This window comes from Zeugodacus cucurbitae, chromosome 6 (assembly GCF_028554725.1).
Source record: "Zeugodacus cucurbitae isolate PBARC_wt_2022May chromosome 6, idZeuCucr1.2, whole genome shotgun sequence".
Classification (NCBI taxonomy): domain Eukaryota; kingdom Metazoa; phylum Arthropoda; class Insecta; order Diptera; family Tephritidae; genus Zeugodacus; species Zeugodacus cucurbitae.
The window spans coordinates 19,347,369-19,366,446 of record NC_071671.1 but is presented as its reverse complement, the minus strand read 5'-3'; the positions used below and the strand labels follow the sequence as shown (position 1 = coordinate 19,366,446).

The window sequence follows — 19,078 nt, the reverse complement described above, 5'->3', positions numbered from 1 at the left end:
AATATTACTTATTGGACTAAATACAATCGTTGTAAGATTTCAATTGTTCAGAGGTTCCGCCGTAGGCCAAAAATCAAAAAATCCATCTCTCGATTTTTTCTTATTTTCAAACCGGGTTTTCCAAAAAATCTAACGGTACTTTCTAAAAATAGAGTTAAACGCATGAACAACTGTATTTTTTTAAAGCACATCAGCATTTGTTTTAAATTCGCCGCAACAACGCACTTCAAATTGTTCTGGTAATTATTCAGGTTAACGAATCAAGATTATTTTTAATGGCTTTTGAAGCTAAAGGTATTTATTTTAACTTGTGAAATTAATTAAGACAAACCTGATTTGTATTTTTTGTGAAATTAGTGTTTTATATCACCTATTTCCTATTTCACCTTTTTTCTGCGTCTTCAATGTGTTTACATAAAGTTTTTGTTGTGTTCCCCTGCGATCCCCGGTTAGATTTATTTTACATTGTCTTTACCAGAGTCTTAAGGTAATAAAAGTGTTAAAGTTAGGTGCGGAAATTTGCAGATGTAGAAGTAATGTTCAAAATAATAATGGCCTTTGAATTAACTATTTTTAAGTTCTTTTAAAAAGGCTTGGAAAGAAGGATAAACCATCTTTATTTCAATCTATGTACGGTTTACTTGAGGATACGGTTTTTGTTCTAATTATAATGGCTGTATAATGGCAGTGAAAAAATGAACTGTATTAAATTGGTTGATAATTTGCTTTTTTCCTACATTCATTTTTTATATGATATTATTCTTATAGGTGGAATGTGGGGGTTGGATGGGGGAAACTCGGCAAATCATGTTCAGCTTGTTTATCGCTTTCTTAAATGTTTTTACAAAGCCTTACTGAAAGTTTGACGCTCCAACTATGGCCATGAGAAGTATTTTTGCGCATCATTGCCATATAATGGCAATTACTGTTCTATGGGACCTAGTAGTCTAATGGGGCCAATTTTTTTACTATATATTTAAAAAAAATTTCTAGATTTTTGGTGAAAATTTCAAAGCGATATCTCAACGGGAAGTATTTATGACCGCACCTTCATACAAGCCCGACCACTGTGCGCTGCCACGCCCACAAAATGGCGAAAACCGAAAACACATAAAGTGCCATAACTAAGCCATAAATAAAGCTATGGAAATAAAATTTGGTATGAAGGATCGCACTATGAAGGGGCATATTTGGATTTAATTTTTTTGGGGAAGTGGGCGTGGTCCCGCCCCCTACTAAGTTTTTTGTACATATCTCGCAAACCAATAGAGCTATATAAACCAAACTTTCTGCAGTCGTTTTTTTTAGCCATCAGTTATCTCAGGAACTACTCGACCGATTTCAATGAAACTTCGTTTGTAATAGTTTCCTTACATCCCAATGATATGTTGTGAAAATAGGCCAAATCGCTTCACAACCACGCCTACTTCCTATATACCAGAACTTTGAAGACAATCTGAATCGTTTACTTTACAATATATAAGGTAAGCACTAGTGAAGATATCGGCGCAGAACTTTGTTATTAAATCGGACCATATGTTTTAAAGGCCCCATATATCGAACACGAGGACCTCGGTGCTTCTAACCTAATATTATGGTTTCCAACTTTCAATGGACTTTATACAATATATATAATGAATATGTGGGTCAAATTGTGTATTATATAATATAAATTAAGTTAAATAAATAAATTGCGAGAGTATAAAATGTTCGGTTACACCCGAACTTAGCCCTTCCTTACTTGTTTTTTATAAAATTTACATTTATTCTGCTTATAGCTTACTGATTTTATTTTATTTAGCCAAACGACTATGCAAATGAAACTTATTTCATCCCACTTTACTCTTCATACTTACAGGTTCCACAAACCGGCGATGGTTTCCTGAACTTCACATCGATACGTCACGAACACTCTGGCTGGTATAAATGCACGTCACGACATTTGAACTTTCAATATTCATCGATTGGCTATTATTTGAGTGTGCGATGTAAGTAGAAGAAGATAAAATGTAATTTTTACTACAAAAACAAATTTATATTTGTGTGAATGTGAATATATGTATACATATGTGAAAATGGCACAGTGAAGGGTTGTAGAAGACGGTTAAATGTGTGTACTTTTATTTTATTTTATTTTTTAAAGATACATACAAATAAGGGTGGTAGAGTAAATATCTACATGTTTAGTATACATACACATACATATATAAAGCAAGTAAAAGTCATATAAATATGCATGCTTGTGTTGTGGAATGGGAGTAAACATATCCAAGAGCTGCTCTTACTCCACTTATGTCCTCATAATACTTCCAACCTCTTCTTAACGACATTATAAATATTGGAATTTTAGTACAACAAAATGGTTTCAAATATTCATATTCGAAAATGGCTTTTAACAAATATTCCCCGTCTTAGTCGACTTAAGGCACTCCCTTCATATAGATGGGGATATATATTCGTAAATATATATTCATATTAGCATCCACCACTCGATTGAGCCCTTCACGTACGCAGAAAATCGCACAGTTATAAACAAATTAGCGCAAATGCGTGAAATTGCCTATGCAAAATTCGCCAAATAGCGAAATGGCAAGAAATTGACAAAAATTGTGTTTAAGTAGTTAGACAACAACAACAACAAAATGCATAAAAAAATATATTTGAAAGCATAAAAAGAAACACACCATACAAACATGCGCTAAGATAACGGCAAAATGACGCAAGCGGCCGACAAATGTGTAAGGAAGCGCTTGGTGGATGGTGTGTGTGTGTGTATTGAAGAAATCTACAAAGGTAGAGTAGGAGTGGCAGTATGAGCGTATAACTGCTGACTAAACGTTGGTTTGATGACAGCAGCAGTTTTAAAGCACACCAAATGTCAAGCGCAGTAAAATTGTTGACAATGAGCAGAAAAAAATCGAAAAATCATAGCATACTTTACGGCTGCCAACAGTTGAAAATCGCTGGTGTAGGTATTTTTTTATCTACTTCGCCATTTTTTTTTTTTTTTTTGCTACAATTTTACAACTTCGTTTTTCAAGGCATCGTTTAGACACAACATATTGCGCTTATTGCCATTGAGCACACTTTTTATGGCGCCGTCAAATCAATGCTCGTGCTAATAGCGGTAAATGGCAAATCGAAAGCAGAAATGTGTTGCCAAAATATGTGCATAAAAACGAAATGTAAAAGTCAATACTTAAGGTGGGAGTGGCTGTTTATAACGCGTATTTGAGGTCGCTTCCGCTTGCCGAGATAGTCTATGTAGGCGGTGTGTTAGGTAGACATTGCGTTTATATTTATGTAGGTGTAAGTGTGCGAAATATTTGCACGAGTTTTTGGAGACGATTGGTATTTAATAGCTCAGCAAATCAATAACGTTTAAAGTGTGAAATTAAAAATGAAATCTTCGGTCATATAGAATAAAATTATTAATATTATTTCAAATAATAAACCAATTTTTAAATTTAGAACTTTAAAAAGGAACTGTGGCATAGGTGGCAAAACTTTTCAAAAATATTTTCTGCTAAAAGTCTTCCCAACCCGTTTTGTTTTACTATCCATGTTGTAATAATATCTTTATTACTAATTATATTCAATAAAAAAATTTAAATAGGTGGTAACGCTGAAAAACATTTTTAAAAAAGTGACAACACTTCTATAAATATTTTTAACGAAGTTTTTCATCTTTCGTAAGCATCCTCCATAATGACTCGTCTATCATATATAAATGTTATTGAATTTAAGAAAATTAATAAGGTGGCAACATTGCTTGAAAATTCGTTCAATTATAAAAAATCTGCAGTGACTACAATTTGATAACCATAACAATTGGCTTATTAGTTTTCTTGAATTAATTGAATTAAAATCTTTAAACAGGTGGCAACCCTCACAAAAATTAGTTCAACTTGAAGTCTTCTTAAACTCATTTAGTTTAATGCCCATAATGTTATAATTCGTTTTGGTAATTAGTGCTATTAAAATATTATTATTTATTTTCTAACAAATTTAAAAGTGTTGCCACCCTTCTCAAACGATGATTTAAATTAAATAAATATTTCTAAAATCTTATTTTCATAATTATTCTCTCTTTGTCAATTAATTATTTTACAATTTTCAAAAATAACTAAAGTGTTGCCACCTTTCTGGAAAATTATTACATTTGTAAGTTTTTTCGATCTCTTCAGTTTGTTGTCCATATATTTGTTTGGCTTATCAAATATGGAGGATAAAAATATTATTTTATAAATTTATTTTATTTTATTTTATTATATATTTTTTATTTTATTATATGGCAACCCCAGCAGAATATCAAAATATTTTTTTATTTTCACAATTTGTGTTCAGAAATGTTAAAAATTGTGATTTCTTTTCTAATTTTTATTATAAAAGTATTAATTACTTAAGAATATTAAACAATCCAGTAATTATTTTGTAATGATTACCAATACCACTACTTAATCAGTAATTATCCTCACTTTTCCAAGCATAAATTTAAATTTGAACAATTTTTTTTGCCGAAATGCAAATTTCTCTGCCTTAAGGCACAGTTGTTTTTGAAACTCAACATTCCAAGCTGCATATTAGGCATGCATTACATTACCGTTAAATACCGTTCAGCGAAAGGCAGAACACACAAAAATGATAATCAATTAAATTCCGCAACAAAATTAAATTCTTAGCAACAATTCTTCCGAATTACTAAAAATCACCTCCGCCTACCCCCCGCGCCATTCCAGTTCAGTGCCCTCATTCAAAACGCAATTATCCATGGCTAAAATCACGATATGAATGTGAGCATTGTGCATAACAACCGTTATATTAAGCGATTTATCCTCAGCCAAAGCTATGCTTGATTTGTGAAGCAAAAACTTTTTCAAACTTTTAAAATTTTCGACTGCAGATTTTTTTCTTTCTTTTAATGGTCTCAGTAGAAATCGACAAGCAATCAAATTGAAGCAACCATATGTTTGTGTGTTTGTGTGTGTCTTTCAATTTGTAATACCTATGTTCTATCAGCTTGTTTGCCATTCATGTATTCTATCAGGCGGCTATTTGTTAGACAAACGCTTGTAGCTTGTCAAAAATTTCAAATTAAAATCAAATTGCAATTTATCAGATTAGATTAGAGTACCGTTAACGGTCGGTCGGCTGCTGTTGTTTTATTATTGTTATTGTTGTTGTGTTTTTCTTTTTTATTTGTTTTCTTGAACTTTTTGCTTCGCACGACAGAGTGAAACTAAGTGCCGAGAGCTACAACTCTCACACCACTCACCCCCACCGCCTGTCCACTAATCGCTGCGAAAAGCACAATTGTTGATTTATCTTAACTTCGTTTTTCTTGTTTCGCTCATCAACAATTTATGTTTTTTTTTTTGTTTTCTGCTTATTGCTTTGAAAAGTTTCCGAATTCCTTGGCTGAGGGCATAGTCCGACTCTCCAGTTGCTCACTGTCAGTTCGACTATCTGCCCGACATTGATGTGCTGTGGATGAAATTGTTTTAATTTTGAATTTCAAATTCGATAAAAATAGCACGTGGCAAGTTAGGACAACAACAACTACAATCATACTAATAATAACAAGTAAACTTTTGAGTGGCATTGTGCTTTGAAGCGTGGCGCTCGCTTATCGCTTGATTTCTTGTAGCCGGTCAATCACGATATTGCTTCTTCGATTTGTCTAAGGATTTGACTGGCTTATTTCAGTGCACGTGCATTAGTTATTACAAATTTGCATTGATTCTCTTTGATATTATGTTATATGATTCGGAACCTTCAAAAAGCTTCATAGGTTTTTTGTCTCATATACGAGTCTTGTTGTGGCTCTGGAAGGTGTATTCCGCCTCCAAAAATAGTAAGCTATCTTTCTTTACTGAGATCTTCATTATCTAGCGATTTGACTTCCAGTATCGAAAGTGTTTATCACTATTTTCCTTCCAAATTCTATCAATATTTCCTTCCCATCAACACTAAAATGTCCAACTACCGTGAATCTCTAACTGCCATGGTCAGGATAGAAGATATAAACATACATATAAAAGAGCTCCAACAGCAATTGGGTAATTTTTTACCCATGGCCCGACCTAGACCTAAAGCTGATGACAAGTTCCGCTTAAAAAGATGTGTGGGGTTTCTAAGGTGCTGAACCCAGCAACGATCCTTAAAACAACATACAAATTAAGTTGGCTGTGATTGCTGTGACTGTAGCAGCTTAAGAGCCAAAGAGCTCAAGGGTTATCTGGTTAGACTGTATAACGTCTGATCAGATCCAAATGCCCATTTCTTCAAAAGTTCCGCTGGTGCGATGCGTAAAACCGACCACAATCTAGATTAGAAAGAGATAACATCCGTTGGACTGAGGTATCTACAACTAAATTCACTTGTATTCTGTTTAATATCATCCGAATCCAGACTGCTGTTCTGATACTCGAGATACATAAGTTCACTACCAGTTAACCGACTTGTACTGGATCTCAGAAGTCCACTGTCAACAACCCTCATTCCTGCAACCCATATTTCTTCCTCCGAATTCGATACGTTATTTCAGTTACAGGGTTACTCTTCCTCTGGAGTTTTTTTAAACAAATTTTTGGAGTTGAAATTTACTCGAGGCACCCGAAAAACTCTGCTGGGGTCGAAAATGCTGGACAAAGACGATAAATGAAGAACTAAAATGTTTTCTCAAGCCTCTTCTTCCTTTGAGATATCTAGGAAACGGTTGGGATAGGGTCTGGTGGTATATTCTGTCTTATTAACTAGGATAATGATGAATAGACATATCTACTAGATGACACAATAGATCATAATCTATCTTTGTTTCGAAATTCTTATAGATATCATCACACTTGACTGCAGCTCTCAATACTCATCCAATGTGAGCCTAAACCATATAATATTATTCATTGTGTGCACTTTTTCCTTCTTTTTGTTTGAAGAATTCACTACCAAATCCAATAAGGCACATCAAAATGCTGATACAAATTGATTTATGTCTTCGACATGTTACTCTTATCGATGGCTTAACGACTCACACCGCATCTTCTCTTGTTTTATGAGTTGTAATAGACATTATATAATATGTTTTCGAAGTTCCACCCTCATCTTTTGTCTTTTTTTTTGTCAAACCACATTAAAGCATTTATAAATATTTTTTCTTTGGCTGTGGCTGCTCTTCTTTTTGGTACTCTACAGTTTTTGGTACAGACAATTAGATTTGGCTTGCCGGCTAAATAAATGGGGGACAAAACGTACTTAAAATTGGTTACAATAATTTTAGTTAGAAGTTTTCGGTTTTCTTCTACAAGAATTGGAGAGTGGAGAGAGTTTTTCTTAAAGGAATGAACATTACAGTTTTTTGGATATGTTATTCAATTTATTTCCTACTAAATATTTTCATTTCTTTTTCGTGTTTGTATGTAACGGTATTATATATTACATATACATAGTATAAAATAGCTTCCTTCAGCATTCTGCTCCTGCTTGCTCTTTTCTCACCCCCTTCCTTTTTAACCATATATTTTTTTCTTTTTATAATTTCATATACATTTACTTTCGTCAAATTCTCCCCCATTCCGACTAACGCCATTGTCTTTCATCTGTTGACGTCTATCAATCATGGATAATGACTCGTTTTAGATATCAAAACCTCATTCCAAAAGTAAAAAAAAATCTAGAATAAACGACATTTGACAGCCACACCCATCCATTTGCCATTTGCGCTGAAAAAATATTTCGTTGTGCTCGGTGTCTTTGCAATTTTTTCTCTCATTTTTTTTTTTTTGTATTAATAAGGTATTTACTCGTTATGTGTTGCAGCATCTCGGCTTTGACTCACCCTCCTCTTCGGTTGACGATAATGAGCCACATTAACGACATTTGTATGACTGATTGAGTGACTGTAGGGCTCAAGTTGTACGAGCTACACGTGACGCAACGCACCCTCACACCGCTCTCTCATTACTCACCCCATCCTGAGTATCTTATGCCCAACGCACTTTGCTTTAGCTTATCGCCCTGGACTCATGTTTATCACTTACATTTCTTGCTTTTATCACTCCGAGACAGCTTTGTGGCATGTTTTTTTTGTAACTTAGCTCCCTCAAATCGTCTTCCACGCATTTGTGCCACATAACACATACGATTGCTATAAATCAATGAAACTTGTGGTGTAACATTTTGTCAAGTCGTTATTACCAAAAATTTTATTTTTTCTCTAATTCACTTCACGTGTTTGCCACTTCGCTTTGTCATCAACATTTTTCACAGAATATTAAGTAATTTTGCGTTGTTCGTTTGCTTATTATATCTCACATAGTGTTTGGTGGCTCTCTTATGATAGCTTTGTTAATGTTGCTTCTTCTTTTAATGAGTGCAACGTGTTGCAAATAAATAGACTATCATTTCGATGATTTGTTGCACGCATTTGTTGGCGTTATCTGCTGTTTGTTTTGTTAGTGGTGCAATATCAAATATATAGGATCTAAAGCTCTCTGCATCATTTGCTGTTTGTTTACATGCTCCAATTAAGAACTCCCTGCTACTGAAAAATGCGTTCAATAGCTTATATAATAGATATAATAGAATATTTCAAATATATTGAAATAACATTTAATTAAATAAAAAAATACGCATTCTAGAGTTCCTATATACTCTACAAGACCCCTTCGTCCTTAATATTTTGACACCTAAATTACTAATTTAACTCAATTAAAAAAATGAAATCATAATTATGCAATTAATAATGCATTTTATTACATAAATCACATCATGATTATAACACAACCCTTTAACAGTTTTCAAATATCGGCTCACAAGAGACTTGTGGAATTTTGACAGCCTAACTAAGGCGAAAGTATTTAAAATGATGTTTCATATAATTTCCCATGGTATACCAATTGGACAATTAAGATAAAATCAACAAAGAAAATTGATTGAGTATGATTTGAAATACCAAAAGTTAACTATTGTTTTAAAAATTACTAATTTGAATGGAAATGATATAATTAACCAACGACCATTTAGGCTTCTCAATTGAATCGACTTAATTAAGAAAGCTTTAACAAATTGTAATTGCCTTAAAAAATTTAACTATGTAACTAATTTTAATGATGACTTCTTGTAATCAACTACTAAAAGTTTGTGCTTAGATGACTGGGCATAGACTCCGGGCCATTTTTAAACGCATTATGTACCGTTCTTAACCTTACTAACTTGAATTTCTTGATATTTAGAAGTTATTCAGTGGCTCAGCTCGACTAATTCTCTTACCTATTGACGAGGGCACATCATCAAGATGTATAGCATCTAAATTGTATCGTCTTAATTACCACCAAGCTTCTAGTAGTCAGTGAAGAAATGTAGTCATTCTCGTTTCCATAATCAGAACCTCGTGTTCTCTACTCTGAATGAAACTAGGCGGACTTTAAAACTGTCAATATAAAAGGAGAGCGAGTCTCAAAAGAGTGTTTATAAGATTTTTAGTCAGGGTTGTGATCCAATGTCCTTCAAGCACCTTAAATAGTAAAAGCTTCAAACATATTCCACAGTTTGCGCTGTCAAAATTAGAAAGATAAGTGCATTAACAGGATCCGGGATCTGTACTCAAATTGAACAATTAAAAAAACAAAAAAAATTAATCATTATTTTCGATGACTCTAAAGGGTACTCACATACGAATTTTTAAAGCACTCTGGAAATTTTTCTCGACCTCGCTTATCATATTTTCATCAAATATACTGTCAACATCCAAATATTTTTGGGAAAACTTTTCACACAAATTATTTGCAAAATCTCTTCTCCAAGCAGGCAATCAGAAATAACTATAAAACCACATAGTAATAAAAAAATAATCATAAAGAAACAATAAATACAAATTCATACAAGGATTCAAGCAAAGTTTAATGGTAATTCGGCGACACAGCTGGTGGTAATGGGTCAAACGAAACAAACTGAGCTGACAAACACACCCAGACACATACAAATAGATATATAAGCATATATAATATGTACCGAAATCACATAAATGTAATGCAGCGCCATAAACCGACAACATTTGACAGCAACAACTCCCGATAAGCGGCGAAAAGAGCGAATAATAAAAACTAACAACAACATGAGGCAGCAAGCAATATAAATTGGCAAGCGATAAGCAGCAATAAATGTTATCACAAACGCATGTGTGGGTGTAAGCACCATAACTGTAAATGTATTTCAGCTCCCTCAACTTTCGCTTGTTCGTGAAGCTTTAAGTCCAACTACAACGACAGCACGCTTGTAGCGTCGGCATTAAATGATAAGGAAATACATTAAGTTTAAGCGCAAAACCCTTTCACTCCAACACTCACACGCCACACACATATGAAGTGCGATTAAATTTGATTGCAAGTTAAAGCGATATTGTTTGCCTTCATATTAACGGTGCTTTTACAGCATTTTTACCGCATTGCCACGGCGTATGAGTGATTTTTACAAGTTTTCACTTGCATGTAAAGTGGCTGCGCTACATGTTGGCGGTGTACAAGCGGATTGCTGGCATTTATGGAAATCTATTAAATGTGCCACTGTCATCGTTATCTTTAATGCGAAAGAAGGAATTTATGACCAATAATCGAAGTTTGTTTGGGATTTAGTTTAACGAGTGATAACTTTGTTTATGCGCAAGCAAACGTGTGGTTATGAGCGCTGATAATGTGGGTAATGGCGGAGCATAGATGTTATGACAGCTGTAATGAGAAGGACACATTTTTGCACAAAAGATATTTGGAAAAAGTTGTGGAAGACAACATTGTGTCTGAATGAATATAAGGAAAGGAAAACAGAAATTTTTGATTCTTGTTTGTTTTAAATGGGTCTCATATACATACATACATATTTGCAGTTTAGACAAATAATACAATAACAACACTCAAAACTAATTTGCTAGAGTTGACAATGTTAAATGGCTTAAACATTTCTATTAGTCGAAAAGTAACATCTTGCTGAGTGAAAACTGAATGTTTTTCACAAAAAAGTAACGTGTGATCCGTAGGGAACTCCAAACAAATTTTAAGGATCTGTCTATCCGTGAAAGCAATAAGTTGAGTAAAAGATGCTATAGAAGGGCTGCACGCAAAATTCTATACACAAATTTAAATGGGTGTTGCTCCGCCTATGGGTCAAACACCATATTTCAGAATTTACTCGACCAATTTCAAAAAAATTCGATTCGTTCCTTGTCATCTCAATGCTATAGTTTAAAAATCGGTTTACAACCACGCCTACTTTCCTTATACTACAATTTCGAATTACATCTGATTCGTTCACTTGATAATATATACATCAGGAACTAATGAAGATAACGGAATAAAACTTTTCACGAACACTGTATTTGAAGTTACTGAACATGAGGACCTCAGTGCTGTGACCTATTTTTTTTTATCGAAAATGTACTTAAATATCGCAGATATCCTGAAGAAATTCAAAGTAGATCTTTGTTTTTTGTACTAGTATACCTCCGTGCATAAATTGGGAAAAATCGATTCATTACTGCCTGTAGCCCCCATATACCTAATATGCGGATTTTCATACTTACTGTGGACTTTATACCGTATATATCGGTTAATATGTGAGATGTCTAGGAATTATCCCAACTCTTCTTCTTCTTAACTGGCGTAGAAACCGCTTACGCGGTTATAGCCGAGTCCACAACAGTGCGCCACGCATCTCTCCTTTTGGCAGTTTGGCGCCAATTGGTAATACCAAGTGAAGACAGGTCCTTCTCCACCTGGTCCTTCCAACGGAGCGGAGGTCTCCCTCTTCCTCGGCTTCCACCAGCGGGTACTGCATCGAAAACTTTCAGAGCTGGGGCACTTTCATCCATTCGAACAACATGACCCAGCCAGCGTAGCCGCTGTCTTTTTATTCGCTGGACTATGTCTATGTCGTCGAACAACACATACAGCTCATCATTCCATCTTCTGCGGTATTCGCCGTTGCCAATGTTTAAGGGACCGTAAATCTTCCGCAAAACCTTTCTCTCGAAAACTCCTAGTGCCGTCTCATCGGATGTTGACACCGTCCACGCTTCTGCACCATAAAGTAGGACGGGAATAATGAGGGACTTGTAGAGTTTAGTTTTTGTTCGTCGAGAGAGGACTTTACTTTTCAATTGCCTACTCAGTCCATAGTAGCACCTGTTGGCAAGAGTGATTCTGCGTTGGATTTCAAGGCTGACATTATTATCGGTGTTAATGTTGGTTCCTAGGTATATCGAAATTATCTACAACTTCAAAGTTATGACTGTCAACAGTGACGTGGGAGCCAAGACGCGAATGCGCTGACTGTTTGTTTGATGACAGGAGATATTTCGTCTTGTCCTCGTTCACCACCAGACCCATTCGCTTCGCTTCCTTATCCAGGCGGGAAAAAGCAGAACTAACGGCGCGGGTGTTGTTTCCGATGATATCAATATCGTCGGCGTACGCCAGGAGCTGTACACTCTTGTAGAAGATTGTACCTTCTCTATTTAGCTCTGCAGCTCTTATAATTTTCTCCAGCATCAAGTTAAAGAAGTCGCACGATAGCGAGTCACCTTGTCTGAAACCTCGTTTGGTATCGAACGGCTAGGAGAGGTCTTTCCCGATCCTGACGGAGCTTTTGGTGTTGCTCAACGTCAACTTACACAGCCGTATTAGTTTTGCGGGGATACCAAATTCAGACATCGCGGCATAAAGGCAGCTCCTTTTCGTGCTGTCGAAAGCAGCTTTAAAGTCGACAAATAGATGGTGTGTGTCGATCCTTTTTTCACGGGTCTTCTCCAAGATTTGGCGCATGGTGAATATCTGGTCAGTTGTTGATTTTCCAGGTCTAAAGCCACACTGATAAGGTCCAATCAGTTTGTTGACGGTGGGCTTTAGTCTTTCACACAGTACGCTCGATAGAACCTTATAAGCGATGTTAAGGAGGCTTATCCCACGATAGTTGGCGCAGATTGTGGGGTCTCCCTTTTTGTGGATTGGGCAGAGTACACTGAGATTCCAATCGTCGGGCATGCTTTCTTCCGACCATATTTCGCAAAGAAGCTGATGCATGCACCTTATCAGCTCTTCGCCGCCGTATTTGAATAGCTCGGCCGGCAATCCATCGGCCCCCGCCGCCTTGTTGTTCTTCAAGCGGGTAATTGCTATTCTAATTTCTTCACGGTCGGGCAATGGAACATCTGTTCCATCGTCGTCGATTGTGGAATCGGGTTCGCCATCTCCTGGTGTTGTACTTTCACTGCCATTCAGCAGGCTGGAGAAGTGTTCCCTCCACAAACACAGTATACTCTGGTCATCAACCACTAGATTACCGCTGGGGGTCCTACAGGAGTGTGCTCCGGTCTTGAAACCTTCAGTTAGTCGCCGGATCTTTTCGTAAAATTTTCGAGCATTACCCCTGTCGGCCAGCTTGTCAAGCTCTTCATACTCACGCATTTCTGCCTCTTTCTTTCTTTTTCTGCAAATGCGTCTCGCTTCCCTCTTCAGCTCTCGGTATCTTTCCCATCCCGCTCGTGTTGCGGTCGATCGCAACATTGCGAGGTAGGCAGTCTGTTTTCTCTCCACTGCGAGACGACAATCCTCATCATACCAGCTGTTTTTTTGGCTTTTCCGAAAGCCAATGGTTTCGGTTGCAGCTGTACGTAAGGAGTTTGATATGCCGTCCCACAGCTCCCTTATACCGAGATGCTGATGAGTGCTCTCAGAGAGCAGGAGTGCAAGTCGAGTAGAAAATCGTTCGGCTGTCGGTTGTGATTGCAGCTTCTCGATGTCGAACCTTCCTTGTGTTTGTTGACGTGTGCGCTTTTCTACACAGAGGCGGGTGCGTATCTTAGCTGCTACAAGATAGTGGTCCGAGTCGATGTTGGGACCGCGAAGCGTACGCACATCAAAAACACTGGAGACATGTCGTCCATCTATCACAACATGATCGATCTGGTTGCGAGTGATTCGATCCGGGGACAGCCAAGTAGCTTGATGGATTTTCTTATGCTGGAATCTAGTGCTACAGATGACCATATTTCGGGCCCCGGCGAAGTCGATCAGCCTCAGACCGTTTGGTGATGTTTCGTCATGGAGACTGAATTTTCCGACTGTTGTGCCAAAGACACCTTCTTTACCCACCCTAGCGTTGAAATCGCCAAGCACGATTTTGACATCGTGGCGGGGGCAGCGCTCATAGGTACGTTCTAGGCGCTCATAGAAGGTATCTTTGGTCACATCGTCCTTCTCTTCCGTCGGGGCGTGGGCGCAAATCAGCGATATGTTGAAGAACCTCGCTTTGATGCGGATTGTGGCTAGACGTTCATCCACCGGAGTGAATGCCAGGACTCGACGACGGAGTCTCTCTCCCACCACGAATCCCACACCGAATTTGCGCTCCTTTATATGGCCGCTGTAGTAGATGTCACAAGGACCCACCTTCTTCCGTCCTTGTCCCGTCCATCGCATTTCTTGGATTGCGGTGATGTCAGCCTTTACTCTTACGAGGACATCAACCAGCTGGGCAGAGGCACCTTCCCAATTAAGGGTCCGGACATTCCAGGTGCATGCCCTTAAATCATAGTCCTTTATACGTTTGCCGTGGTCGTCATCAAAAGGGGGGTTTCTCATCCGAGGCCTGTGTTTCTTATTCACTGGTTATTCGTTTTTATGTGGTGGGTCCCAAGCCCTACGCACAACCGCATAAGCGGGATTCGCCTTCTCACTTTAGCTCGCTTCCAGACGGATGTCTGTTGGCTACCCAGAGGATACTTGGTCTAAGACCGGAAGTTGTGAGCTGCTTGAGCCACATGTAAAAGAATCGTTCCTGGCCACTCCCAAGTGAATGGCAGTCAGAAACTTTCCTCACTTACGTGAACTTCTACATATGACTCCATCCTCCTATTATCCCAACTCCCATATACTATATATAGTGATTTTCGTTATTCTAGTTAGCTTTTTGCCGAATATATGAGTCGAATTGTGTGTAATTTTAATAACAGCAAATAAATAACTTGCGAGTGTATAAAATGTTCTGTTAACCCGATCTTAGCCCTTCCTTAGTTGTTTTCAAATTATACTTCTATCTAATGCTTAGGAAAATGTTAGATATTTTAACTGCTCTACATTTACTTCTTCCACCAATTTTTTTTTCAATTTTTTTTGTAAAATTTAAAATTGTAATTATACATATGTGGCAACCCTTTTTGTGTTTTTCTATAATTCTATTTGGTAACAATTTGTTTCATTTTATAAAAAAATTAGTTTGAAAAGGTATATTAACATTCAAATTATTCAATTATTGAAATCTAATGAGAGTGGCAACCCTATACAATTTCAGTAGCTAACTTAATTTCATTAAACATAATAATTAAGCGAACTGAGTATTCAAAAAACTATATTTTAGGAAAATATAAAATTGAGCTCATAAAATGTAATCGTTTAATTTATATTTATTTGTATTAATTTAATTTGAGTGGCAACCATATCAATGTTCTTTGCACTTAAAATACTTGCGTACTCTGAAATAGCTATTAATTAACCTTTTATGGACTAACTTGTTAAATATTTTTAATATATACATAAAAGTGGCAACCTTTTTATGGTTCTAAGTGGTTTTAGTTAGAATAAATATGATTTCGTAAATAAATTTCACTAATTTTTATTAATTTATATTAAATAGAAGAGAGTGACAACACTTAACATTTTTAATTTTTTTCTCTTAATTTTGTAGTCTCAAATCAACGGCGTGTGTAAAAATTTAACTTGATCTTAATAAAAAAAATGTATTTTGATAAGTGGCAACTCTATTGAAAAATATTTGTACCTAAGCCTGCTTGTGACACGGCTTTGTTCTCACTATAGTGTAAATAGTACAAATAATTCATTGAAATATTACAAATTTAGTGAAACTACAAAATAATTTATGTAGCCCCTGTTGGTATGCTTAATTTTTTACCGGCAGTTATTAAACTATCACTGAGAAGAAATTCTCGGCACAAATATTTCGAATATAAAGCTATAGGCTTTAGAATTGCACTAATAATATGCTTCACTTTGCACTCGCTTCTTTGCATTTTAGTCATATTTTTGTACTATCCGCTCTACATAATATAGTTTTAACTAGCTCATCTTCCACCAACAAATACAGAACTGTTCACTGTAAAGTCACGCAATTACTTTTGCTCCCCTTTTCACTTACTGATTGCCACATAATCATCGCTCGCATTTCATTGCCACATCTCGGTGTAGAAGGAAAAAACTAATAATCTATCAGTTAGGTCGTCAAGCGAGCCCTATTGGCGCAACGGAGCAGATAAATCAAGGCAAGTGTATCATTGGCATGGAAAATATTTGTAGCGGCTGAAGGAAGAAATCAGCATAAATAGCAAGAATTAATAATTTCCTTTCGCATTTTTCAGTTACGCAACAGTTTCTTCTTTGCTTTTGTTGCAACTGTAACTGTAATCAATGCAGAGTTTCGTAAGTTGCAGTTCAATTGCTGCGTCAAACACATACACACACACACACACAGATGCAAACTAGTATTCAATATTCTGATATAAGTTCTAAGAATTCTAAGAATATCAGCATCGTTTACATTTTGACTCACAATCACACACAGAGATACACTCGCAGCCTGTTGTGGCATTGAATATTGCATTTTCTGTGTTTGTTTATTTGTATTGCCGCTTTGTTGCTGTTGTTTGTGTGTAATTATTGTTGTACATTCGCTATGGCTCTCCTACTTCTTATGACTTGGCGTTGCCATATTGTCGAGTTCTTGCCGCGTGCTATTGATGAGCAAGTAATAAGCAGTGTACATGAAAATGATGATGCTCCTGATGAGAAAATATATTATACGAAATAAATATAAAGCGAAATAGAAAAGTGAAATAAAAATGCAGCGAGGTGAAATGAAATGAAATTGTATGAATCAAAAATATTGCAATAATGAAAATTGCTTAGCCATATTGTGCAACATTTGCGCGCGCACCTGTAATGGCAGGTATATTCTTGAATAAATATATATATATTATATATTTTTGTGTGTATGCCTGTAATAACATAGCTTCGATTACGTGCTTAGAAATCACATGGTTTCATTGCGTAATCCAGCTCATTGCTATTATGCGAATATTCGCTGCCTTGCCGGTGAAGTAGTCAAACGCATTGTTTAGGTTTCCTTCGATTGGTCTTTGCTTTAGCCTTGAACTATTTCTATTCGAGATTTTAGATTCTGATTTTGAGAAGAAAAATGTGAAAAATGAATAGACTCATACAATTTTTGCTAATATGCTGAAGTTTATAGATGTTACACAATAACTCATATATTATAGATAAAGCTCTATACTTTCAGTGGCAGTAGCAAATATAGCAAATTTTATTCGACCAAGAGTCAACAGCTCTTGGGACTATTTGAAAGCTTCTTCCAAAAAATTGCATTATGACTATAATTCCAATATTTTAGAATACTAATATTCTGATACTATATTCCACAAAACGCAAAACTCCAAAGCAACACTGGTAACTGGTACAATACCGGCAGCTTCACAAGCATATCCACATACTGGTAAACACCTGCTAACTTTCTACCCCTCCCACTCTGACCTCTACTCATTACAACAACACCACTACATTCGCCATTATCCCATTGTGCCTGGTTCTATTGACACTTCTATCAATTCATTTCCATCATTTGTTTGCTGTTGGTTTTGTAACAAAACACTTTGATCTCAATTAACCGAAACAAAGTCAAATTTAAATTTTGTATTTATTATCTACTCACACACACACACACACCTACTTACATAAGCATACACAATTACACAGCATATCCAGCCAAGGCACACAATGCTAAATAATCAAGGTAGAAAAAATTTCTGTTGAATTGTCGAAATGAATGTTGAAAGGCTGTCTCATTTGGCAAATCTCATTTGAAATTTTAGCTTCATTAAGGCGTGTATGTCAATCGAATGCACACGCACACGCATTGCATGCAGAGTAGCACGCCCACAGGGAGAAGGACACGCGCGGTGCGCTGACACACGCAGTATCAATCCAAGGGGGCGTAGCGCTCGCCGCAAAAGCTCATTATGGCGGAAGGGTTTGTAGGAAAAGCAATGCTTTTGAGAATCGTTGGGATAAAAAACAACACCAATAAATCTAGCTTTTCTTACTGTTTTTAGATTTTAAATTCTCCCATCGTAAAAGAAGGATCAAATCTTTTACAGATTAGGAAAAATTTAATATTGAGACGAGATCGATTTTCAGAATATTTAGGTATTTGATTCTACTTAGGCTTGTCTTATGGCCAAGTTGTTGATAACTAAAAAAAAAGTCTGTCCACTAACAGAATCTGGGGAGTTCCTTAGTATAATGTCTTTGACTTGCATTTACTGTCAGTTGTAGATCTAAATATTTCAGCCCGCTTTGAACTGAATTTTCAAAAATATTTGACTAAAGCAACCCTTAAGTATTTTTAGAAAAATAATTTAAAAAGTCAGTTACCAATTTCCTACTGGGAACATATCGCCGAAAATTCGATTCGCGCACTTCAATCGCAGCAGCAGCTTCAGTGCGGCGTGTCAATCACTCATTGCCTCAACTCTCCAATGCCGCAACAGCTCAGCTGCTCATAAAATGTCAATTGCTGCTTATCGCATTGCAATCGTTACTCTACAAAAACAAATACAAATACATATATAATAAATATAAGTGCGTGTGTGAACGTTACTGACGTAGAAGAGGGTTGCAATTTGTACGTTTGATTGTTTTGGTGCGCCAAACGCGCGAGCCAAAAAAATCAAATTAAAAGGCGATGACATAAGCGACAAAGTTGAAGGTAAGCCGGAATGAGGGAGATGAAGAGAGTTGTTGCGGAGGAAAAATTATGAAGACGAGGATTATTTTGGTGTATGTGTGTGAGTGACTCAGCAGCGGATTTGTTAGTGGTTGATTTGTCTGATGACTTTAACTCGAATGTCTGTTACTGAGATCAGCAAAAATGTGCGAGGCACACATGCACAAACATATTTTCTATATAAATTTGACAATCATTTTGTGTGCGCTGCCGCAACGTC

The 19,078-nt window shown here is 36.4% G+C and overlaps 1 protein-coding gene across 1 annotated transcript in view; it reads left to right on the top strand.

Moving 5' to 3' along the window:
• LOC105214855 (uncharacterized) overlaps positions 1–19,078 on the top strand; it is a 219,704-nt gene that overhangs the window by 163,456 nt on the left and 37,170 nt on the right. The window contains exon 9 of the mRNA XM_011188522.3: positions 1,859–1,988. Within this exon, the coding sequence (XP_011186824.2) occupies positions 1,859–1,988 (130 nt within the window). The remainder of the gene's footprint in view (positions 1–1,858; positions 1,989–19,078) is intronic.